At 42.7% G+C, this 23,372-nt stretch overlaps 1 protein-coding gene across 1 annotated transcript in view; it reads left to right on the top strand.

The window, feature by feature from the left end:
- The window catches only part of LOC138286983 (pneumococcal serine-rich repeat protein-like), a 159,102-nt gene that overhangs the window by 65,536 nt on the left and 70,194 nt on the right, over nt 1–23,372 (top strand). The window contains exons 8-9 of the mRNA XM_069227347.1: nt 6,446–6,660; nt 10,208–10,266. Coding sequence (XP_069083448.1) covers nt 6,446–6,660; nt 10,208–10,266 — 274 coding nt within the window. The remainder of the gene's footprint in view (nt 1–6,445; nt 6,661–10,207; nt 10,267–23,372) is intronic.

Below are 23,372 nucleotides of genomic sequence, written 5' to 3'. Positions count from 1 at the left end.
CCGCGGAGCGGTATTTTGTCGGGGGTAGACTGGCGGAATCACCCCCATAGTGTTTGTTTTGGCCTTGGCTTCAAATGTTTTGAAGTTTGTTAGATGAAATTGACAGTGGTCCCAGGATTCCTGTAAACAGACGATTTGGTGGTTGTTTAAAAAAGTTGTTAAAATAGCCACTCCAGATTTCAGCTGTTGTTGGATGCTGGTGATATTCCAGAATGAGATTAAAAGCATGTTATCAGTATCCTTGATAATGCACCCCTTAATGTTAGGAAGCAAGTGGTGAGCCACTGGTTATTGCAGGAGAACCAGTTGATGGGATAATGAGAGAAACGTCACGTGAGATCCTATTGGATGGTAACATTCGTATTGTCACACACGTTTGTTGGCCTATGTTCGGGACCTTGGACAAAAGTTTAGGTTGCTTAAGCCTTTCCTATCATGTTGTGATTTATTGGCCTGCTGACAGTCTCTGAGAATAGTTGGGCACTTGGGACTTTCGACTGGGGTAATGTGACTAACCCAAGATTCCAAGTCAGCGTGTGTCCCCCAAATTCTGGACATGAATGCAGTGGTTACCTCCTTGTCCCTGGAAGAGCATTGTTGTTGGTCATCCTATCTGTGAACTTGATAATGGTGAGATCATTTGAGTTCATTTTTTTTAATTCCGGGAAGTGATGAAGAATGGTTTACCGAATAAGAATGTCATGAGTCCCTTGAGATTTGTACATTGGACGGAAGTCGATATCTTTGGTTTCTAGAATTTTTGAATCTGCAATTGTGGGAGCTTTTGAGGCTGGCAGTTTATTTGCAGTTGCAGGTGGTTCATGTTTTATGTTTGCGGGTAAGGTTTTCACTCATACTGGATTGCTCCGGAGACACTGAATGGTCAAGCTGGGTTAGCTTCAGCAGTCCAGAAGTAAGGCCAGGTGTTGATAACAAAGATTGGACAGGGTTTTAAGGAACAAGATCAGGCCATCTTTGATAGTTTTTTCTGGGGCTGGAATATGATTGGCTGACCTGAATGTTGTCTCTATGTATAATCATCATCCGGCTGTGAGGCTGAGGGATCAGTAAGAGTGAGTTTATCGGGACAAGGGCTTGTGGGGATACGGCTGACTGATTTGTTGAGGGGGTATCCTGAGCAACACTGACTGATTTTGCAGTGAGATTATTAGAAACTATTTGACTGTAGCTGGGGTTAGTTATTAGAATAAAATGAGAGGACTTTAAGGGAAAGCTTGCATGCTCTTGAGGAATTTTGACATACTCATCATTGTTCTAGATGTGTGTAGCAAAGTGCTGGGATTCTGCTACATTGAATCACGGGAAGGCCTTCCTCCTCGCTGCCTCATTTGTTATCCGAGAACCAGAGGGCTTCCCGAATGATCTAGTCAGATTTTTATTTAACTTTCATAATGTTTTCAGGTGTTGCTAACTCATGTAAGGTTGAAATGTGCAGTGATCCTCCCTTGATTACTTTTATCGTAACTGTTGTCCATTTTATCAGTAATGAGCAGAACTTTAGAGTTGGTTTTAGACAACTGGTTCTTGGTTAGTAGTTGACTTGGTTGTTGGTCCGCAAAGTGATCAGTCTCAGTGTTTTCATAGTCATAAATGGAGTCTGAGTTGGAATTAGAATTAAGCAAGGAATGCTGCTCCTGTAGCCTTGAATAAATAGGGTTGATTTCTACAGCAGCTCTCATGGTTGTAGTGGTTGCATGAGGTTGGGTCTAGGTCAGTAAAATCCTGGCTAAGGGCACCCAGGGACATAGTTAGATTGGCATTCATTGTAGCATCTCCTTGTTCTAGCAATCTTGTAGCAGTTGCTGCTTAAGTTGTTTGTCAGGTGTCTTGTTACCGGATAGACCCACTGTACCCCGAGCCCTGGTGGTGAAAATTATGTCCAAGTTGCAGTTGGGCATATTGTGATGAGTGTTGGAGCAGGTAGCTGATAAGGGGGAGGGGCGGGGGATCACTCGCCCCCCCCTCCGGACAGCGCCCAATGTGCTCCAAAGCCCAGTGGCGTAACAAAACATGAGGGGTACCTCCTGCAAAATACATGTAGGGGCCCCCCTTCTGGCCATCACCTACCACTTTTGCTGAGGCGGCTCCCTAGAGCTTTGAGGGCCGCCCCGGACCACAGGGAGCGGGGGCTTATGTTATGCCACTGCCAAGACTGAGGCTGCTTTAGTGATGAACTGTGATTCATGCGCTGCAGGCTCAGCCCAAGCAGCCTCACCTACAAGACACCCAAGTCTTACCACCCACAATGACACCCGAACCGCACAGATTCCTCACCAGATAGAGGGGGGCACGAGCATTTGGACACCTTGAGGCCACAATGCCAGAGACCAGAACCCCCACGTCAAGACTGCCATTAAGTTGGCTGGCTCCAGGGCCTAAAGGCACATGGCTGTCTTTCTGGGGGCTGTGAACTGCTGCTGCCTCGTGCCCTTCATTCCTTTTTCTTTGGGTGTCTCGAGGTCTCTGGCTCCTCAACCACCAGCATCCTAGCTTTGATACAGCATGGCAGGGCAGGGGCTCAAGGCCCCCGGAAAGGGCAAATGGCCCAGAAAAGCTGGGGGTGAGGGAGGGAGAAAAACTATGAGAACTAAAAAGCATCGATTCCTAGGCCGACCACATATCTGTCCCAACCTTGAAATTTTACTGGAGCTTGATTCTGTGTTCGATGCAGAAGCCTGCATACGTGGCTCCATAATGTAAATTAGCATATACTTTTCAATAAAGCTCAGTGGGTGGAGCATTCACTGATGACATCTTTGCTTGAACACTGTTCTTAGACCCGGCGCAGTCAGCGTAACCAGTGGTCCTTCCATGGTTAATCAAATCAGTCCTTTCTTAGGTTAGGTAACATTTGCATAAAAAATATTATCTGTAAAGCACCATAGAAAAATATATTGAATTAAAGCTGGGCAGTTGTCAATGACATAATTGGTATGGATGACTTCCTTTGTCCATTGGGATCCATTAGCATGAACAAATAGGTGGAACTCTGTTTATTCACTGCCATAAAAAAACAATTGTGGGAATCTAAATGTTTCCCACTGTTGTGGGATGGCCTTGAGAAGCACTTCCTTCCCGTACGGTCCGCTGTCTCGCCAAGACCTGTGGGGACATGATTGAGATGGCTGAATTGCCTCTGACATTTTCCCTACCTCTTAGCTATTCTGCTGAGTATTCATAGACCTGAGGGTTGTCGGAGAGCATGGGTGGCACTCTGTCAGAGCCAATCCCTCATTTACCAGTCAGTGCAGGTCTCTGCAGGCCCATGGGCAGAGGATAAAATGCGCCATGATGGGTAGAGGCCCTCACAGAGGAATAGCACAGAGGATAGTGGTGGGGGGTGGCAGGAGTAGATGAGAATTTTTAGGAATTTCTTCCAAGTTATATTTCATTGGGGGGGGGATTTTCAGTGGGAAAAAGAAAATACTGTTTTCCTTTCTGTATCATAAGCACAAAGGTTATCCTATGACCCATTAGAGCAATGCTCTAATGGTACCCGTAGAAAAATGTTCTTATCTGTTTCTTGAAAACCTGCATCCACTCTATTAATGGCATGCTTCATCATCATCGGGTGTCGCCTTAGTCTATATAAACTTGGAAGGGCTCACACATAGGATATTTCCTATTGGGGCTGTAAGAGATAAAATACCAGAGAATATCATCAGCTCATTGATGTTAGTGTTTAGTCTGTATACCCATCACTGTTCTCCTTCAGGTAGTCTTTTGGTCATGTTCATGTGTTGCGGTGCCTTTTGAATAATGGTCTATGTCAAGTTCTCTTTAGAAAGCACCTTAATCAAAAATTGGGCAATCATCTTGGTTGTTTTGTGGTGACACCTAATATTGTTGTGATGCTCACCTATCCTGATCTTTATTTTTCTGGAGGTTAGTCCTATATATTTAAGACCACAGGCACATGTGATGAGGTATATAAAATTAGTAGAATAACAGCTGGTATGGTTTTGTGGTACCCAAGGTCGACAGACAGAACGTGTCTACATAGGAAACATCTGCATACTGAGGGCAAGTGCCAAAGGGTTTTTGTTTACAGTAAGTAGTTTTTGTACTCTGGTGTATACCAATAAGCCCCCTCAGGCTATCATTAAAAATGTGTTTCTCAAGAGATAGTTTGCTGCAATTGAATAAATGCCAACGTTTTTTGAAAATCTTCTTCACCTCATTAGAAGTGCTGCTATGTGCACTGATGCATATAAATTGTGTTGATTCATCCCTTTGTTTTTCCTCAAGTAAAGTTCCTCTCTGTTTATTGTTTGGACATTTTATAGCTTTTTTAATAATGGGTCATGGATAGTGTCTGTCGAATAGCCTAGTAGCATGGTTATCAGCCTCAATCTCATAGACCCTTAGATTGGTGCAGTTCCTCCTGAGACACAATAATTACCCGAGCTTCAGGTTTTCTCTGATTGCACAGGCATGCACACTGTTAAAATGTAACAGGTTGTTCCAATCAATGAGTTTGTTGTATACTTGTATGTGTAATGTGCAAATGTCAGCCCATATAAGTAGGTCTAAAAGGGAGATTTCTTCATTGCTCATGAAGTGCATGAATCTTAAGTATTGGTTTTGGGAGTTAATCCAGTTAACAAACGCATTTGCCAGCTCTCTGTTGCGGTGCCGTGGGGGTGGGTGGAAACCAAATATTTTTTCCAATTTGGGTGAATGGAAGAGGTATATTTAGAGGATGGTGCAGAAGGGTGTCAGAAGGCAGGGATGTTTTTTACTTTGGGCTTTGGGTGGGAGGGGTAACTGTAGACTTTTGGAGGGTAGGTGGCAGGAGGCCAGGTTTATTTATTTTTAGGCAAGAGTGAGAAGGCCATGTTATGTTTTTTCACCCATTAATCTCTGCTGTATGTAGATGTTGAAAGTGGGGCAGATTACTTTGGGGCCATACATAACATAAAATTACAGATTGATAACAGGAACATCATAGATAACTCAAGAGTTACTCTTATTGTCTATTTGATGTCGCTCAGACCTCACCCTTAAAAACATCCCCATTATTCAGTTTTTTAGAAAACTATGTAAACATCTACACCCGAATTAAAACATGCAGGTGCAAGCCAAAGCCCTTAGCACTTTGTTACTTAAAAGACTTTGCTGACAATAAAAGAACCATCCATAGGCAGTAAAGAATATGTAATTAACACAAAACTCCCGATGACCTCATGATACTGAAATCCCTTTGCATAGTACATAGGCAGCTCATCACATCAGTCAAGGCAGAGTACTGTACCAACACCATAAGTGATGCCACCAACAGAAGAAGAATATTTTTCTAGACAATCAAGCACTGCATCAACCTCATGCTGGAGCCACCTTTTCATCCCCGATTTAAGATATAATGACCATAATTGTTCGTACCCCAGCGATGATATAAGATGTAATGACAGTAGGCTGCGAAAACTACTCACCCACTCACTATGGGGGGGGGGACATATTTTATGAAATTGCGCTATTTTCAGAACCTACTTGCCCCTTCTGGTGAGTTGACAAAGAGCAGGTGTTCAGTCAGAAAGTGGAGGAGCAATAAAGATGCCTTTAAATCATGTTCTTATCTTGTCACGTTTGGTCTGTGTTCAGAGACAGAGGTGAAAATTTGGTTTATCTTCCTACAAGTATTTTACCTCCTGACTGCAAAGTTCCAGGATTTTGTAAGGTGAACTGTCTGACTTGCTGTACAAAGTGTGTGAAATGAAAGGCTGTAGGGTGTCAGATTTTCCTAACACACAACATTTAAATAGCTAAGTGAACTGTACAAACGTTTCTAAATATATTTCAGTAGTTGTGAAAGTCAATGTTTTGTACTAATGTGTGATGAAAAAAATACTTTAATAGGATGAAAACAAATTGGAACATTTTACTTCGTGATGTGCAAATGATAAATATGTTTTTTGAAACCCAATTTTCACAACTTATTGTTAATACAGTATTACTGTTCAATCAGTAATGCTGCAAGTTAGTGGGAAGGGTTTTGGACATTTCATGTAAATTTACTGTCTGTAAATGTGCGGGACCACATCAAGCTTTAGTAGTATATTTATTAAAAGTGAGTGTTTAAACAGAAACTGAGAAATACTCTTGCCCTTATGACAATGCTATTAGTAAACTAAGAGGCAAGTCATGGATCATGTGTACCCAATGTATAGGCAGTAACGTCCCAGAGATGATGTAAGCTAAAACAACCATTATGCTTCACTCCTGAGTGATGATCTATAATATTTAAAAGTAACATTCTATACCCCCGCAGTGATGTAAGGTATTATGACACTAACAGACCACATCTATACTTAAGAATGTTTTGTTAAATGATGGGTCGTTTGTTAGAAAGAAGATTGCCCCCAAACAACGGGAAAGTAGCAGTAAGGACAATGATTAACCATGACTTCTGATTGGTCTCCTGCAGGTGAACCACAGACCAGCACAGCATCTGTAATGCCAACAATGGGAGGAACGTCTGCAACAGGTCTGAGGACCACCACAGTCACAACCACCACCCTGTCCAGAGCAAACACTAAAACAATACACCTGAGATTCAAAAGTCCTAATCCCTGGAATGAACAACTCAGCAACCCTACATCACACGAGTCCCAGGAGCTCAGAGAGCACATTACACGAGACGTAAGAAAAGATTAATTATATATATTGAACCTTACTTTAAATGTCAATTCACATAGCAAACGAGCATTAGGAAAGAAGACCAATCTTGGTTTGCCTATGCTTGTTTGTAGTAGGTATTGGCTTTACCAATATTTCTAGAACCATGGTGCAAGCAACAGCAAAGCTAATTGCAGCAGACAACCACTTTGGAATGTTATTTTGTTTACATCGAAGATGGCCATCTGGTCGCAGCTACATGAATGTGACAGCCATCTTGGAATGGTACAACAAAATAAAATTGTTATACATTTCTAAGATAGCCAACAAGTTGCAAGTAGATGCACTTTAACTGCCATCTCAGAAGGTTGTTTTGTAGACTTCCAACATGGCTCTTACATTGCTAGTCAAGATGGCTGCCACGTTGTCAACAGCAGCAGTAGGGAATATTGGGAAGTGAGCAGGGGGTGGGCAAGGTGGTCAGAAGGGAAGGGAGAGAGTGAGAGATCCTGGGGAGGAAGACACTGAGCAGCAGCAGTGTTTGATGATGGCAAAGTACATGAGGTGGTAGAGTAAAGGGAGAGGTAGGGGGAGTGGGCCAGAGTGACATGAAGGAAAAATATATTTGGGAAGGTTAACTGAAAGTGTGAGCAATGGGAGAGCAACAGATGGAGAGGGAGAAAGTGAGAGAGGAGGAGGAGCAGAACCTGCCCTCCCAGTAAGGGTGACAGGGGAATGCTGAAATGCCACAAAAAGTGTAAAGATAAAAATAGTTCAATCAAAATGCTGATGCTCCTAAGTATTCCAGGGGCATGAGAAATGCAAGAATAGAGAAGAAAGCCAATGAATTAGAAGAAGGAAATTGAATCAGTCATGACAGCTACCCAGCCTTTAGCATGTGCCAGGCCCAAACACACTTCTAACATAAGATTCCTCACCTTAGAAAACTCCCAGGTGCCAAACTACATCTGGAAACTTTTTTAGCAATGCTCCTGCATGCTGCTAGGTGGTGCCGTGCGACTCGGCGATGGCTTTCTACCACCCCAAAACTGATGGAATTTCAGGACATATAAGCGTTACCCCTCCAAGCTGACGTCAGTTCCATTCTTTTCACGTCTTCCAGTGTGGACCTGGAGCGCCACTGCTGCATTTGTCAGCTTCACTATGCTTTCTCAAACATTTAAAAACAAGTGTGCTAGTGAATTATGCCCCTCCTAAAACAACAGGCTGCAGGCCATGTCATTGTTGCAGAAAGCAGATGTCTCCACAGACCCGCATGAGGGGTGTCTCTGGTGGCTGGTCGCAGGGCACTTCTGAAAGTTGTGCAATAAGTGCGCCCTCAAGCACCCATGCACCCAAAGACGATCTGTGATCAGGAGGCAAAGCAGCACATCGCTGAACATAAGAAGAAGTCAAAACCCAAACTCCCAGTTCTGGTTGTGTGCGCGGTCTTGGTCCCAGGGCTGATCTCAGTAGAGGTCTAACTTCTGGTCGAAGTTCACTTATATCCAAATCAAAGTTTAAATGTAAACATAAAAAAGCACAAAGCGGAGTCAACCCTCTCCATGTCAGATGAAAAGGCATGAGGGCACCATGATGCCAGTCGGTCTCCTGTGGGCTTCCCAAAGGCGGATCCTATCCCCAGTTGATCCAGGTACGCCCTGAAGTTCCGAGGCCATTGTTGACACCACAGCAAGTCCAGGCCTTGAAAGGCACCATATTGCATGTCTTCTGAGCTTTTCAGCTCTCTCTGGCATGCCTTCATGCCGCAAGGATAGCACAGGAGTCTCCACTTGGATGATGCGTCTGGCTGGAATGGAACACAGGATATCAGTACGCCTTTCTGCCCTGGCCTCCTCTGCACCAAGTTCTGAAAATGATCAGGAACGAGTGGGCCCAGGTGATCCCAGTGGCTCTGAGACATTTGTAAAAAGAATTTCCGGGTATGAGCATCTTCCCTCCGATCAGGTTCCAACATTCAGAGGATCTCATGTTGCAGCGGTGGGTTCTTCACCTAAAAATCCGCAGTCAACAACTCCTTTCATGGAGATTGTGAGGCAGCAGTTGATTGCGTTTGATATGCCAGCCGAAGCAGTACACATCATCCATGCTACCAGAGGACTTTACACAAAATTTGTTTACACCGGGCACTGGCACAAATTTTCGGTCGATGTGGCGTTTGCAAGACATACCATTTACAAACGAAACTGTTTCATTTTCTCTTGTTTATTTTGTCTTTGGCCCGGCAAATATTTTGGCCTTTCTACATGTGCTGGACCAACCATACTTGTTTCAGTCACCTATTGGGATGCTGTTTATTAAAGACTTGACACACATGTTCCCTCCCAATGTGATTGGGCACACCTGGTAGCAACAATTATTTCATACTGAGTCTTAGGGTGCGAAAAACCCAAGCGAGAAACCTACATCAGCATGTGGGAAAGTGGGTACATGGCACTCCACTTTGTCACTTCAGGGGGAGTACAGAGCCAGCACTCAGCTGCACTGCGCCACCTACTGGTGTGCATGAGCATTGTTGAGTTATTTTCTGGATTGATTTTGGTGCCTGGGAAGTATTCTAAGGTGAAGAATCTACAGGTAGATAGAGTTTCTTCCAGAAAGGGAGTTACCAAAGGTAAATAACGTTTACATTGGTGTCTGCAAGCTGCCCACCAGCACCAGTGTTTGCCAGGAGACTGGTGCCAGAAGTGTGCAAGGACCTGACTCTTACAGACTTGTAATGCTCGGGCTGCACAGTGTAGACCTTGGGACCTTCACACACACATCTACACTATAAAGTAGGGTGAACAAAGTAACCACAAGCTGCCGGCTGTCCATCCACAAACCAATTAGTAAAATAAATGTGACAGCTATTTATGGGCTGTGTGTCAGTAGAAGATCTGTGACTGGACTGATCTGCTGCCCAACAATCACTGCTTGAGACAGTCAGTGTCCCTGACTGATGGGAAATCTGTTGTCCCTTGTCACTCTCTGTGGTCTGAGGGCTGATCTTTCACTGCTCCTCTGTGGGTGAGAGGTGATCTTCCACTGTCACTATCTTGTGGCTGCGGGCCCGGCCCCTGTGTTACTGTCTGTATGTTGGGGGTGATCTCCTGTCCCAGTGCTCTCCTAGAATTAGGACTTATGCCCTGTCCCAGTGCCACTGACTGTAAGTTAGGCGTGATCCCTGTCACAGTCGATCATCTCCCCTCCCAGGGTCACTGTGACCAAATGTTTATCTCTTTCCCAATGTTAATATCAGAAATTTAGGTCTGGCCTCCCCTCTGTGTCTCTGCAAGCAATGTCTATACCTGACCCACACCTCTGCTGCTGTCCAGTTATTTCCTACATGGGGATGTATGATGCCACTATGCCCTGCAGGCATCTCCTCTATGCCCGCTGTCCCTCTGGAGTCAACACTAGCCCTGTCATTAATTTCACCCAGTTCTCAGTGCCCCTGTAATGCTGGCATTACCCACTCTGACCATTCCCCCTCTAATTGCAGGTCTCAATGTAGTACTCCAGATGGTGCACAAAACTCACTTTGACCATATTCTGTGTCTCTTTTCAGCTCACTGCCATTCTGCAGCATCTGTCCGGATTTCAGAGACTGAGCAACATGGTTTTCAGGTAAGAGTTGTTGCTCCTCTCAGCCCATTTAATCCTCCACCTCCCACTGTCAATGTCTAAGAAATGTTTGTTAAAGCGCCCAGAACTCTGATCCTCACTGCTCATGCTTAGTGCCATTTATTCACCAGTATCAAGATTGCTCCAGAACTTACATTCATAGTGTTTCTTTAACACGACTCGCCATATACCCAGAATCCTCGGGTGCTCACTTTCATAGTACATTATAGTACACTGAATAACCAAACCAATTAATTGGTGTTTACAATTAATGGGTGTTTACAATTATTGTGCACTTATTCACAATGATTTAGCCATGCCAAGCATTCCCTAGTAATCAGGTTTATAGTGAACAGATTGACTTTGATGAACAAATGCCCATATGGTTTGGTGTTTACATCCTGCACAGATTTACAAGTTCCCCATATGCTCTGGTAACACCATTTGTAATGCACACATTTCCAAAACCTAGCACGCACTGGAGCTCACACTTACAGTGCACAGATTCATCAGCAACAAAAATGTTCTAGTGATCACACTTGTAGTGCTTCAATTTGGATATATCACCAAGTGTCATCTGAGATATCATGAGTGATGTCATAAAGGATATCATAGAACATGTCCTGAGGGATGTCATAAATGATAACAGAACACGTCATGAGTGATGTCATGTGTCAAGTCATAAGCAGTGCATGGCAGGGGCACAAGTTGGTGAATTTCTGTGTTTTCTTTTAGTTCAGAATGGTAATGTTATCACTGACATAATCACCTAACTATAACTTTACTCGGAGTGAAGCATTACCCTCACCGAAGGAGGTGGGGATCTGATCCCCGTTTTGTTTGGCGCAGTTGAAAATCCTCCACAGAACATACCTGTTGTGTTCAGTTACAGTCTAGATGGGCAGAATGCCCGACAGTCTCTGTCTCAGGGGGTGTGGATTGTCTTAAAAAGTACTGAACATATTTACACCAAATCACAAAAAGCACAATCCGCGGACCACAATCTCTCCTGTTGCCAAATTTAGTGTAATCCCATTCTGCAGTTTTTGCTTTAACCTGCCTCAGTAGTAAGAACTTTAAAAACACCACACTAAACAACAATACATTCGAGCCTACCCAAAATCTCAAAGCTCATACTTCATGAATATTTATTTCTGAATAATATTAAAGAAACGTTTAAATGCTAATCTAAAAAATAAATAATTCAGAAGACATTAAGACTGATAGTTAAATGGTGCAATAATACATATTTAAAAATAATCAAGACAGAAATAAAAAACAATTCATTTTAATATCGAAATACCTTCTGTCACCTAAACACATATCCTAATTCTGTAAAACGCTGACATTACATAATGAGTTAACACACGTAACATCAACAAATGAGCATTTTGTTATAACGACGTTACAGAAACAGTATGTATTCCGAAACTCAAGTTTAATCGTCAATAACCACCCAAACGGCAAGAGCTGATTCACGGCTCCTCCTGATCCAACCAAACTCGTGCCTCAACTGTTGTGCCTGGAACACCGGCATCCCCCAGACTCCAGAATGTGAGTCAAGAAGTCACCGGAATTCCAGGCCTAGCACAATGTTACGAAATAAGGCATTTAACATTATAACATAAACATTATAACACATCCCCCTCCCACACAAAATATCCTAATACAAAACAATGTAGCAAAAGAGTTAAGTGATAAAATCTTTCACCCAGAATGATATAGAATGTAACCTGGATGAAACTCTAGTGATAACTCCTTAGATGTTACCATGAAGTTACCATGAAAATTTCTAGTATCCAAATAACAAAACAATGTAAGAAAAGAGTCAAGTGATATAGTCTTTCATCCATAGTGGTTTAGAACGTAACCTGGATGAAGCTTCAGGACGTGGTGACTCCTTAGATGTTCCCTTAAAATTTCTTCTTTGATCTTGCAAAACAGGAAAGTTGGAGTCTCCTACCACTCCTCTCCACCTCACGATTCTGGACATGCTCCAAGTATCTCCATTGTCCAGAATCACCACATTTCCCTTTATTCCTTTTATGCAGAAAGGGCCCTTGAAGACAGATTTCCCTTTGGTCGTAAAACAAGGGCTCTTCACCAACACCAAATCCCCAACCTTCCACTTAACACTAGAAACACAATGTTTAGCATCAAAATGCAATTTGTAATTGCCTTGATATTTCTTCCTGAGACTGGATGCCATATAAAATTTCTCCTGATTAAGATCAATCTGTGCTAAATTGTTATTAAACCATGCTGGAAACAATTTAGAACAACCTAACCTTCCCCTCATATATTCAAAAGGAGCTATGTTGGTGATGCTGTTCGGTGTGTTACGATACGCCCACCACAAATCCCTTAGGAGATTATTTAAAGGAGTTCTAGTCTCAATAGCCTCTTGTACACAAGCTTTGACCATTCTGTTCATACGCTCTGCTAGACCATTGGCCTGTGGTAAATACAAAGCTGTCTTTAAATGCACAATAGCCAGGGAATCTAAAAAACATTTCATCTCTTGCGAAGTCAACTGTACTCCATTGTCTGTGACTAAATGACTAGGTATGCCCTCCCTAGAGAACTCCTCTTCAAGAAACTCAATTACAGTACGGGTATCTACAGAATTCACACATTTTGTCACTATCCACTTGGACGTATAATCCACCAAAAGCATGACATACTGTTCATTCGCTGGTAAGAGATGGAAAGGACCCATAAAATCAAGACCTAATTTCATCCAAGTTCTCTTTGGAACTTCTACAGGAGACAGTGGTGCTCTCGTCACAACCTTGCTTTTATCATTACAGGCACAACTCAAACAATCCTTCACAACTGCTTCAGCCTCACGGTCCAACCCTGGCCACCAATAAATGGCTCTAAGTCTAGACTTAGTTAAACTCCTACCCAAATGCCCTTCGTGAGCTAAATTAAGGATTTTGTTTCTCACACCCTCAGGAGGTATGGGTTTGCTTCCTCTAAACAATTCTCCTTCACTAAGAGAGAGTTCATTCCTCACATTCCAAAAACCTTTCAAAGAGTCAGGAACGTCCTTATATTCAGGCCACCCCTTAACAATAAATGCTTCAAGATTTTGTCTATCCAAATCATTTACCACAGCCAACTTCCATTCTTCTTCACTGATAGCCATTTCTCTCACCCAGTTGATAGTAATTTCATCCCCTACTTCCTCGTTACTGTCAACTGAAGAACGGGACAAAAAGTCTGCCACAATATTCCTCGGTCCAGGTACATATTCAACAACAAAATTGTACTCCAATAAACCCTCCGCCCACCTTCGTATTCTAGGAGTCAACACTTCATTTTTCTTTGGGGTGAAAATTTGGATGAGGGGCCTGTGGTCAGTCCTCACTACAAAGGGTAACCCCCACAGATAAAATTTAAAGTGCTTGACTGCCCACATACACGCAAGTGCCTCTCTTTCTATGACTGAATAATGTTGTTCTGTCTCTTTAAGAGAACGAGAAGCAAAAGCAATTACTTTATCTTCACTACCCTCCTTCTGAATAAGGACAGCCCCCAATCCTCTAACACTCGCATCAGTGTACAAGTAGGTTTTGGCACACACATCAAAATGCCCTAAGGTAGGCATCTTTCCAATACAACTCTTTACAAACGACACCGCAGTCTCACACTCCTTATTCCAAACAAATTCACAACCCCTTTTTAACAATACTCTCAACGGTTGTGTCACACTAGAAAAATTAGGAATGAATTTGGAATAATATTCTGCCAACCCTAGGAATGACCTCACATCATCTTTGTTCTTGGGCTCAGGATCACGAGTTATGGAATCTACCAACTCCAACTTCGGTTTGATTCCCACACCTGAGATAGTATGTCCCAAGTATGTCACCGAGGTAACTCTAAATTTACACTTTTCTTTTCTAACAGTAAGACCGACCTCTGCTAACTTGCACAAAACTTCTCTTAAAATGTTGTCATGTTCCCTCACTGTTCCACCATGAATCAATATGTCATCTTGAAAACATAATGTGCCAGGAATCCCCCCTAAAATTTCTTCATGATGCGTTGAAAACACGCAGCCACCGAGGCCAGTCCAAAAGGCATCCTCAAGAACTGATAAGCACCCAAAGTTGTTACAAAGGATGTGAGGTGCCTGGACTCAGGGTGCAACACTATCTGATGATAGGCCGAGGATAAATCCAACACACTGAACACTCTGGACCTACCTAGACATGATAACTCTTCAGTAATGTTTGGTAGAGGTTGACGATCTATCCAAATATACTTATTAAGGTCCCTAAGATCAACACACATGCGGATCCGCTTCCCATTATCTTTTGGTGCCAAAACGACAGGGGCTAGCCATTCCGAGGATTCTATCTCCTCGATGACACCTGCCTTTAATAACCTGTCAAGTTCAGCTTTCAGTGGCTCTATCATTAACTTAGGTACTCTCCTGACTTTATGTACAATCGGGGTTACATTTTTCTTAAGAATGATCCTATGTTCAAAGTTTGCCAAACAACCTAATTTCTCGCTAAACACACTTGGGAAATCCTTGCAAATTTCCAAAGATTCGTTTACATCTGACACAACCATAACCTGGTTCTCTGAATTAGGATCCAATTTAATACCCATGTCCCGTTGGTGGCGCCATCCCAGTAAATTATTGCCACGTTTGGCCATATATACCTTCCCTACAGTACTTCTGTCTCGAAACTGAATTTTCATAACTTTGTACCCCACCACATCTATTTTGGCACCTCCATAACTTACAGGGTTGATGTCTGGTTCAATAAGTGAATCTAAAGTCTCACCAAAAATTGTCTGCCAGTTCTTGTCACCAACCATGGTGTATGGAGAACCTGAATCCGCTAGAACAGTAACAGCCTTATTGTCAAGTTCAATGGTACATTCAGGCATGATCACTGGCCCCCCGTCTACCATACTGATGTTGTGTTCCACCAGATCAACCTTTTGCCCAACATATAAAACAACATTGCTAATATCTCCAGTGACAGAATCTATGCTGTTTTTGTCATTGTTGCACACCCTGGCATAATGACCTTTCTTTCCACATTTCCTACACATAGAATTCCGTGCAAAACAATTGGGACTGTTTGCTGCATGACCCATATTACCACAGCGGTAACAACGTAACGATTTACTGTCTCTTTTTTTATCTTGAAAAAATGTTTGCGTCTTATTATCCCTACCAACTCTTAAAACTTCATCTTTTTGAATTCTTGACTCTAGGATAGCGGAGAGACTGTCTCCATCGGAATGGTTCATTTCTTTGATCCAATTACTAGTACTTTCCATGCCTTCGACAATTGCAATTGCTTCTCTCAAATCGGGATTCTTAGTCAAAAGTTTCTCCTGTACTCTTTTGTTGTTAGTGCAACGCACCAGTTGATCACGTATCAGAGAGTCTGTAATCTCACCAAAGTCACAGGTGCGTGCTAAAGTACGCAACGCAGCGATGAAATTGCCCACACTTTCAGTATTGCCTTGAGATCTGGCAAAAAACGTATGCCTTTCAAGAACAACGTTTAATTTGGACTCAAAATGGGTTGCCAACATTGCTACAGACATCTCATATACATCTCTGGGTTCACCATCAGCTCCACCCATGGTCAAAGGTTCAAGACTGTCATATTTATTCCTGCCTTCAATTCCAAGATTGTGTAGAAGAACAGCTTGTTTCCTGGCTGGGGTGAACTTCTCTCCACCTATGGCTATCAGGTACGAGTCAAAAAGATTTTTCCATCGCTTCCATGGAAGAATTGGATCACCTTTGTCCAGTAAAAAAGGAGGTGGTTGAGACATAGAAGGTGTAGCCATGGCAATCAATGAAGTTGAATTAACCAAACAAGAAAAAAAAACAATAAAAATATATATAATTGTTCTTTTTTTTGTTCCTTCTTTTTTTTTATATATAAATATCACAAGAAATTAGTGAGTGACTATTACTTCTAAAAATGCTCTGAAAATGCTCTAAAAATGCTATGAAAAAAAAAACATGCTTAAATCCTCCAACAGGGAAACATGAGACGAGGTCTAGTTCAATTGTTGATGTTAAAAATCCTGCCTAGCAACAGCTGAGGCAGGAAAACAGGTAACGTTGAGCCAATAGCGATGCAATAGAAAGCTCATCAAAATATCATAACTGGAATGGAGAAAGAAAACAGCTGACCGTGACTCTGACTGAAAACTTCCGTCGTAAACAGAAACTGCGCACTCACTTAACAAAAACAAAAGTAGCTTGAGAGAAGAAGCAGAGAAATAAAAATGCGTAGGCCACCAACGAAGTTAGCCGCGCGCGCACGGAGTGCTCACACTTCAATGTAAAGAGCAACGGCGGCTTCGAAATGCCCAGCTTCACAGAAAAATGAATTCTAATACATACGAAAATGTCGATCTCATCGGCGGCTTCGAAATGCCCAGCTTCACAGAAAAATGAATTCCAATACATACGAAGATCACGATCTCATCAAGCTTTAAACATTCCTTGGCAATGGGAGCCGGTCATCAAACATCCGATGTAGCTCAATGTCAAAAATGAGTTTGTGGGTTCTGGGTTGTTAGTCCTTCGTCGCCAGTGTTATAACGACGTTACAGAAACAGTATGTATTCCGAAACTCAAGTTTAATCATCAATAACCACCTAAACGGCAAGAGCTGATTCACGGCTCCTCCTGATCCAACCAAACTCGTGCCTCAACTGTTGTGCCTGGAACACCGGCATCCCCCAGACTCCAGAATGCGAGTCAAGAAGTCATCGGAATTCCAGGCCTAGCACAATGTTACGAAATAAGGCATTTAACATTATAACATAAACATTATAACACATTTCCCACCCAACAACAAGAATAAATAAAAGAAAATAATACTTATTTTTGTAGCTGTAGTCCTGGTAAATGAAATGACAATTAAAAAAACTCCCATAAATGTAATAATAAAAAGAGCCCAAAACAAATGCAAAAATAAAAAAAGACAAACATAGAACATCCAATACAACTCCAGTGATCCATGGAATCCATGCAGACCCTGAAATATAAGAAAATACCAAAAATGCTCCAGGAAACAAAACTAAAAATCAAGAAAAAAATAAGAAATTATATTGATTTAAAAAATGGTTCATAAAAATAAATGTATTTTTCCTTAAATGCATTCTGGTCCAAAATAAAGAGTGATGTCCAGAAATAAATTGTAAGAGAAATTGTAACCCACCCAAAACATTTAACTGTCACATATGACAAATCACAGTAGAAAAGTAGTGGAAACAATATTAAAAATGTGGAAAACACATATAAAATAAATACACATATTAAATTTTAGAATAAGGGCTGCCACAAAACCCTAAAGTAAATAACACACACAAAACTAAGAAAGAACAATTAAAAAAAGGTTTACTAACAAATACTAGATCAACTAACTCTTCACATCTCCCCCATTATTAAACACTTAGAAAATAAGTGTAAAATAGTCTTACCTGAACAAGAGGTCAGCAATGGGAAAGTGCAAAGAAACTCCACAAGCAGCCCAAAATGACGAAAACGGACTACAAAAATCAAATAAACTTAAAAAATGGCAGATAAAAGAAAAAAGAAAATTAAAAAAGGCCCTTCCATAGGAATCAATGTAATTAAAAATATTGTATTTATTAATGTTTCTGAATTAATGAGTAATATGTTAATTAAGTAATTTAGTAGACATGTTAAAAATGCTAGAAGTAAAAATAAAAGTGTGTACACACTGCAACTATATGATGTGAAATATAGTAATTATTTTGCTGTAAGTACATTTTTAGTTGCTAATAAAAATAATTTTTGCAAAAAAATAATTTTAATTGTTCAAAAGTGATATTGAATACAAAGCACTATGGCCCTTATTCCAACCCTGGCGGTCATGGACCGCCAGGGTGGAGGGACACGGAAGCACCGACAACAGGCTGGCGGTGCTTCCAGGGCAATTCTGACCGCGGCGGTAAAGCCACGGTCAGAAAAGGGGATCCGGCGGTTTCCCGCCGGATTTCCCCTGGCCCGGAGAATCCTCCATGGCGGTGCTGCTTGCCATGGGGATTCCGACCCCCTTCCCGCCAGCCTGTTTCTGGCGGTTTATACCGCCAGAAACAGGATGGCGGAATGGGTGTTGTGGGGCCCCCTAACAGGGCCCCATAAAGATTTTCACTGTCTGCTTTGCAGACAGTGAAAATCGCGACGGGTGCAATGACGGGTTCATTCGGAGCCGGCTTCATTGTTGCAGGGTCTTTCCCGCTGGGCCGACGGGCGCCCTTTTGGCGGTTGCCCGCCGACCCAGCGGGAAAGTCGAAATGACCCCCGCGGTCTTTTGACCGCGGAGCGGTCTTTCGACGGGGTTACTTTGGCGGGCGGCATCCGCCGCCCGCCAAAGTCAGAATGACCCCCTATATATTTATTTAAAGAGATGGTTAGAAAATATATAAATTCAAAAAATAGGAAATTATACTTATCAAAACATATGTTGATAAAAATTAATTGATGCAAATAAAATACTATAAGCATTTAAGTTACAAAAAGCAATACAAAATTGCTAATACTTTATTGATATCACATTTAATATAATCCCTAAAAACATAGCAACATTTGAGAAACTTCGGGTGAGGATTGTCCATTCCCACAACAACCGAAACATATTGATGAAAGTATTAGATGCTGTGGAGTGTGATGGGGGCAGATGTATTACTCCCACTCCAAACTTAATCACATTAGAGAAAGTGAGATTCACGCCTGCTGGAAATGGCCTCTCTGCAGGGTCACCACCATACTTTTTGTCTTCCTCCTCTTCTTTTTCTGACCTAATTTTTGCTGGCTTTAGGACTCTGGACACCTCTTACCAGTGCTAAAGTGCACGTGCTCTGTCCCTAAAAACATGGTAACATTGGCTCACACCCAATTGGCATTTTTAATTTACTTGTAGGTCCCTAGTAAACTGCACTACATGTGCCCAAGGCTTTTAAATTAAATGCTATGAGTGGGCCTGCAGCACTGATTGTGCCCCCCCACATATGTGGCCCCTTAACCATGTCTCAGGCCAGCCATTGCAAGACCCGTGAGTGCTGTTTTGCTGCCACTTTGAATTGGCAATTAAAGGTACTTGCCAAGCCTTAAACTCCCCATTTTCTACATACTGTATAAATCACCCCTAAGGTGGGCCATAGGAAGCCCATAGGACAGTGTGTGCTATGTAGGTAAAAGGCAGGACATGAACATGTGTGTTCTATATGTCCTGCTAGTGTAAAACTCTTAAATTCATTTTATACTGCTGCGAGGCCTGCTCCTTTCATAGGATAGCATAGGGCTACCCTCATATTCTGTTTAAGTGGTAGATTCTGATCAGAAAGGGGTAACCAGGTCATACTTAGTATGGCAATAGAAAATCCTGCTTATTGGTGAAGTTGGATTTCCTATTATTATTTTAGAAATGCCAGTTTTAGAAAGTGAGCATTTCTCTGCACTTAAAACCATCTGGGCCTTACAGCCTGTCTCCAATCCACGTCTGGGCTGGGCTGGCTAACAGCTCCCTTGTGCATTTCACCCAGACAACCACAAACACAGGACACTCAGTCACACCTGCACTTATCTGCATAATGAATGGGTCTTCCTGGGTGGAAGGGTAGGGGGCTTGACACTAGGTTAGTGGCCTGCCCTCACACAACAGACTGCCAACCCCCTACTGGGACCCTGGCAGATAGACCTGTACAGAAAGGGAAACTTGTGCACTTCAAAACCACTCTTTGAAGTCTCCCCCACTTCAAAGACAGTTTTGGGTATATAAACTGGGTCCATGAACCCACCAAATCAGACACTTCTGCACCTGAAACTGCAACCTGTCAAGAGGAACTGCCTGGCTGCCCAAAGGACTCATCTGGACTATTTTGCTGAGAAGGAATGCTGCCCTGCTGTTTCCCTGCTGCCTTGCTGCCCTCTGACTCTGCTGAAAAGTGCTCTCCAACGGCTTGGATTGAGCTTGCTTCATGTTTTCTGAAGTCTCAGGGCCAAAAAGACAAAGGGCCTGATTACCACTTTGGAGGAGGGTGTTAATCCGTCACAAATGTGATGGATATACCACCCACCATATTACAAGTCCATAATATCCTATGGAACTCATAATACGGTGGGCAGGATATCCGTCACATTTGGGACAGGTAACACCCTCCTCCAAAGTTGTAATCAGGCCCTTAATCTCTTCAGGAAACTCCTTGTGCACCAAAAATCAACACACAGCCTGCTGGAAACGACGCACAGCCGTTTTGTGACCAATAAATTGCCACACAGCCGAGCCGGAATGACACAGCCCAACATCCTCAGTGAAGAATCAAGGCAGCACCTGCCGTGCGACAGAAAATTCGATGCATCACCTACCACATTGACGCAATGCCTGTGACTTCTTCCCTCATGCCCAGGATTTCCCCATCCCTGGGCATCAAAAAGATCCCCACATTGCAGTGGGGAACCAAGACTGCGCACCGGAAATCGATGCAAAGCCCCTTGTAACATAGAAAAAAACGCTGCATCGTCTGTACCGCATCGGAAAACGCATACCCTATTTTTCCACGTATCTCCTCCTCTGCGGTCTCCGTGCGTGTTATTTTTGATGCAAACCAGGTACTTTGTGTAAACAAGAGACAATTGTTGATTTCTAAGATTTAAGACTCTTTTTAATCTTGCAAAAGTGATATCTCAACTTGTGCTTATTGAATCTTTATCGTTTTGACCTTAATGTAACCAGATAAATATCATTTATTTTTCTAAACCTGTGTGGTGTATTTTTGTGGTGGTTTAACTGTGTTGCTGTATGATTTATTGCACAAATAGTTTACATATTGCCTTCTAAATTGAGCCTGACTGCTCAGTGTCAAGCTACCAGACGATTGTGTGTGACTCACCCTGACTAGGATTCCCCATTGGACAAGGGTGTATACTTCTTCCAACTAGAGACCCCATTTCTAACACCACCCCAATAGTTGGAATAGTTAATTTGTTGGGCAGATTAACTATTCCAACTCCAAAGTTAACCATTTTTAAGAAAGTGTTGGACTTTGGGTGGTGGCAGATTTACAATCCCCATGCCTAACTCAACCACATTGAAGAAAGTGATGATCTTTCAGGGCAACAGATTTACTATTCTCACTTAAAACATGTAGCCATGTTGAAGAAAGTTTTGGACTTTCAAATAGTCACATCTAATATTCTCACTCGAAGTTTAACCACATTGAGTTAGGTGTTGGAAATTGGGGGGACAGATTGACTATTCCCACTTCAAACATGACCACACTGGGGAAAGTGTTAGGCTTTTGGGGGGAAATTTGCTATTCCTCCTCCAAGCATATCTATATTGTGGAAAATATTCCAACTTGAAAGGGTAAGATATACTTTTTCTATTCCAAACTAAACCACATTGTGGAAATTGTTTAGGGGGTAAACTGAACTATTCACACTCATAACTCAATTACAGAGGTGAAAGTGCAGGGCTTTGGGGGTGTTCTAATTTTCTGTTCCCACCCGGGATTTCAAATCATTAGGAAACGAGTAGGACTTTCGGGGTAGCCACTTTACTATTCACATACCAAACTTAAATACATTGAGGAAAGTGTTGGACTGAGTGGGGGGATATTCAGATGTACTATAGGGGTTGGACTTTTTAGGGAGTCTGATTTACTGTGCCAACCCAGAGTGAGACCTTACATCACCCCTAGAGCACCCGTTGAAGGGCGTAGTAGGTGGTAGGCAGAAAGCAGGGCGGGTACACATGGGTATTCCATCCCCCAGTAGTGAAGAACCCCCACATGAGCTTTCCCTACCAAGAAGATTGGCTCTTTTGCATATGTTTTACTAATTCTCTTTTAGTGGCCCCAGGGTCCTGGGCACTTCCCCACTGTAAGTAAAGTGTGAAAGCGTGCAAACCCTTTCTACTATGTTAGAAAGTGGTGGTAACCAAAGTGTCCAGCCTGCCATCGCAGGCTCGTGTGTGCATGCTTGCAAAATAGTGTTTTTGAATATGTTCCACCGGCCATTGCAGGCCTGTGTGTGCGTGCTTACACAATAGTGTTTCAACCTGTGTCCTACCTGGCATTGCAGGCTCATGTGTGTGTGCTTGCACAATAGTGTTTTAACCTGTGTCCCGCCTGCCATTCCCTGCCCATGTGTGCACACTTGCACAATGGTGTTTTAACATGTGTCCCACCTGGCATCTCAGGCCAGTGTGTCCGCACTTGTGCCAAGAGGGTCTCTTAACGTAATGAAGAATATCCATGTGTGTTCTCACTACCTCTGAGATTTTCTCTACCCGTAGGCCAACATGGGGGAATGATTGAGATCACTCCCAACTGCAATAGTGGATTGTAATGGAGCAGCCTCGGGATTTTCCCTATCATTGTGATCACAGTGATAAACCCTTTCACATGGTAAGGGTTTTGTCATTAACAACTGAGAAATGCCACTTCTGGAAATTGAGCATTTCTCTGTTCTGAAGTTTGTTGCATGCCTTTCTACCTGACTCTACTCAACACCCGAGGTTGGGGGAGCACATCTGTGCATTCCCCAGTGACAGCTATAAACATTGGGCGGCAACTGGAATGGCAAACCTCTGCCATTTGAGGGCCTGACTGAATAAATTGGAGGGACAGGTTTTGACACTTGGCGTCTGGGATCCAGATCATGGTCCCACTAAAGATTAAGATCTGCATTCTACAGCCTAATTCAGACAGGACTGAAATTCAAGAGAAACATCTGTGGTTCAAAAAGAGAACCTTTGAACCACCTCGGCTTCAAAGGCACATTACAGTATACCTACTGGTGCCATACTACACCAGGGGAGAGATATACTTGCAAGGACGTTGGAAAGGAGACCTTGGACCGCCAGAGAAATCTGTTGTGCACGAGTAGTGGCACTGCCCTTGGAAGTGTCTATGCACCATTCCTGAAATGGAGCTGGCCTGAGCAGATTGCCTGCTTCTGTGTGGCACCCTGCAGTGTGCACTCCAAGGGCTTGCAGGCTAGCCCCCTTTTCTCTTGTGGAGGTCTCAGGGATATCAAAGACCTCCCACAAGGGACCTACACCTTTGGCTTGTGACAGCTC

This window comes from Pleurodeles waltl, chromosome 4_1, assembly GCF_031143425.1.
Source record: "Pleurodeles waltl isolate 20211129_DDA chromosome 4_1, aPleWal1.hap1.20221129, whole genome shotgun sequence".
Lineage (NCBI taxonomy): Eukaryota > Metazoa > Chordata > Amphibia > Caudata > Salamandridae > Pleurodeles > Pleurodeles waltl.
Note: the sequence above shows the minus strand (reverse complement) of the source record. Positions and strands in the feature narration are given on the sequence as shown.